Below are 3,050 nucleotides of genomic sequence, written 5' to 3'. Positions count from 1 at the left end.
ATCATTTTATGAAAAAATGCTAATAGACAAGATGTTTTATTGTCATTTCTCCCTTTTGCTATCTCTATTAAGTGTGTCTCAGGAACAAAACCAAAATTAAACAACCACAATTTTCTAAGAAAAAAAAAACTATCATTTAAATCTATATAAATTACACCAATCCCCTTCCCATAAAACCCTTGAAATATATAAATATATATATTTATAGTTTTGCAAAGAACATGCCTTGCTCCCTCTCCTCTCCCATAATTTCTCTTCTTCTCCACCCTCCAACCATGCTACTACTTCTCATCCTCCCTCTTATAATACTACTAATTCTTTTCACCTTTTTTCCCTTGTCAAACAAAATCACCATTGGTGCTCCCCCCCTCCCCCCCTCACCCCCTAAGCTCCCCATCATCGGCAACCTCCACCAACTATCTCCACTTCCCCACCGCTCCCTCCGCGCCCTGTCCGACCTCCACGGCCCCCTCATCCTCCTCCGCCTCGGCCGCCATCCAACCCTCGTCGTCTCCTCCCCTTCCGCAGTCCAAGAAATCACCCAAACACAAGACCACCTCTTCCTCAACCGCCCCCTCTTCAAGGCCACCCATGAGCTCTTCTACCATGGCCGCGACATCGCCTTCGCCCCCTACGGCGAATACTGGAGAGAGATGAAGAAGACTGCTATTCTCCACCTTCTTAGTAGCAAGAAGGTGGAGTCCTACAAGAAGGTGAGGAAGGAAGAGGTGGGCTTCATGATGGAAGAGATCGGGAGGACGATGACTACAGCGACAAACATGACGGAGGTGTTTAATTCTCTCTCGAGGGATGTTGTCAGTCGAGTGGTGATTGGCCGGGCAGCAAGGAGGACGTGGTGGGAGCATGGCTTGAGGAGTCTTATAGATGAGAGCTCCGAGCTTACCGGAGAGTTTTATGTTGGTGATTATATTCCATTGTTGGGGAGCATATTTGGGGTTGTAGGAGGATTTGAGAGGAGGCTGAGGAACGTGTTTCAGAGATCGGATGAGCTGCTGGAACAGATAATGAGGGAGAGGAGGAAGGAGGAAGATGATGGTAGTTATGTTGCTAATCATTCTTTTCTTGACTGTTTGTTGACTCTGCAGGGTAAGATGAAATGTGAGGGGGTTGCTTTTGATGATGCCAGTATTAAAGCTATTGTTAAGGTAATTACATTGTAATTCATACGTTTTATTCGTTTTATTTTTGCCATTTTCATGCTTATTTATTTGCTTATCTAAAATCTAAATTTTGATTTTTGTGTTTCTAAAATTTTATATCATTTAGAGAAATATCACTATCATAACTTCTAAAAAGTGAAATATATATTTTCATGAAAAGACGAGTAAGCACGAGCTACCTCTACGTCCATGGCTGTGGTGTATTGAATTATCATTTTAATATTGCACAAAAATTCAACACACACTCAATAATACAAGAGAGAAGTAAGCATGAATTACAGACTTTGGTTAAAAGCCATGTTAGTAGTTGGTTGTGTAGACCCCAGATGATTGCTTCAAGAGCATCGGTTGGCTACAAAGACCATCATAAAAAGCTATAGGAGTCATGAGTCACGGAGGTCATAGTTGGTTACATAGGTCTTCGTGGTGAGATGTGATGCCATATAGGCCATAATTGATTTCAAACCCTCCTCCAGGCTTTCTTCTTCTTCTTACTCAATGTCTAGGTTTAGGTCACAACCCCCTTTCAAGAAGAGGGTCGGACTCTATTATCAAATTCATATTTAAATTTAGACCACTCTATTAAACGGCCCGTAGAGTTCCCTTTATCGAATGACGTTCCATGGATCTTTAACTGTCTTAATGATATTAGAATTGAGTGACATTAAGCTCGTTGGATTCTTCTTATTGAGAAGCTACATTTGATTATAAACATGTCAGATTTAGAATCTGTTTGATCATTCAATTGTCTTATTGCAACTTTCAAAAGTGGTTCAACATCTTGATTTGACTTGTATTAGACCAGTTTTGGTTTCGTTGGGTTCATCACTTCGAGCCAGTCAATTTGAATGTAATTTTGCTAAAATTAGAATTTTGAATCACTTTTAATCAAAGTTTAAATATTTTCTGATAAAAAAGTATCTCAAACTTCATGCTGAACAATTAAATTTGTTGATTAGACTTCACGTGCACTTTTACAACACAAGACTTCATATGACATGAAAAATATCATCATTTTAACTTCTAAAAAGAGAAATATATTTTTTTCATGCACAAGATTTTATACATGTAAACATGTAAATACATAGAATGTAAACACAGAAATTGAGAGGAATGCATGCAAATCTTTATTCATACCATTCAATTTTTATGTATTTACATTTTCAACACACAAAAATTTTATATTTACTTTCTTCATCAAGCAGGACATGTTCGGCGCCGGAACAGAGGCAACCTCCATCCCCATGGAATGGGCCATGGCCGAGCTTCTCCGCCATCCAGCATCCATGAAAAAACTCAAACAAGAAATAATCAACACCGTCGGCCCCAACGAAACCATCATCAAAGAAAAACACCTATCAAAGATGAGCTACCTCAAAGCAGTAATCAAAGAGGTTCTCAGACTCCACCCTCCAGGCTCCATAATTGTCCGCCGCCATCTCACAGAAGAAACAACCATCAACGGCTACAGAATCCCCAAAGGAACAATGGTCCTCATCGGGGCTATCTGAAGAGATCCTGCGATTTGGGAGTCGCCGGAGGAGTTTCTGCCGGAGAGATTCATTAATGGCGGAGCAAGGGATTTAGGGTTTATTAATCATGGATTTCGGCTGCTGGCGTTTGGTGCGGGAAAGAGATCTTGTCCTGGAGCGCAGTTCTCTTTGAGTTTGATTGAGCTCGCGGTGGCGAATCTGGTGCATGGTTTTGACTGGAAGCCAGCAGAGGGGAAGGCAGAGGATATAGATATGGGTGAAGTTTATGGGCTTACTACACGCAAGAGAGGGGGACTTCTACTTGTTGCAACAAGGAAGGGAAATTCATTGGGGCAGATCTAACATTGCAACAAGGAAGCGAAATTCATTGGGGCAT

The 3,050-nt window shown here is 41.1% G+C and overlaps 1 protein-coding gene across 1 annotated transcript; it reads left to right on the top strand.

Annotated features, from left to right (window-relative positions):
• The first annotated feature begins 213 nt into the window (after window positions 1-213).
• Window positions 214-2,692, top strand: LOC110023821 (indoleacetaldoxime dehydratase-like). Its single transcript, XM_020723426.1, has 2 exons — window positions 214-1,166; window positions 2,387-2,692. The coding sequence occupies exons 1-2, from the start codon at window positions 222-224 to the stop codon at window positions 2,690-2,692; spliced, it is 1,251 nt and encodes a 416-aa protein (XP_020579085.1). The 5' UTR covers window positions 214-221.
• The last annotated feature ends 358 nt before the right edge of the window (window positions 2,693-3,050 follow it).

The sequence above is a fragment of the Phalaenopsis equestris genome, unplaced genomic scaffold (assembly GCF_001263595.1).
Source record: "Phalaenopsis equestris unplaced genomic scaffold, ASM126359v1 Scaffold000232, whole genome shotgun sequence".
NCBI classification, from domain to species: domain Eukaryota; kingdom Viridiplantae; phylum Streptophyta; class Magnoliopsida; order Asparagales; family Orchidaceae; genus Phalaenopsis; species Phalaenopsis equestris.
The sequence above is the reverse complement of the archived record's forward strand: the minus strand, read 5'-3'. Positions and strand labels throughout refer to the sequence as shown.

Bases quoted from the DNA above. Each gene is read 5' to 3' on its own strand.
- LOC110023821 (XM_020723426.1), top strand. From the start codon at position 222: ATGCCTTGCTCCCTCTCCTCTCCCATAATTTCTCTTCTTCTCCACCCT. The intron at 1,167-2,386 runs GTAATTACATTG...TTCATCAAGCAG, and splicing joins GTATTAAAGCTATTGTTAAG to GACATGTTCGGCGCCGGAAC.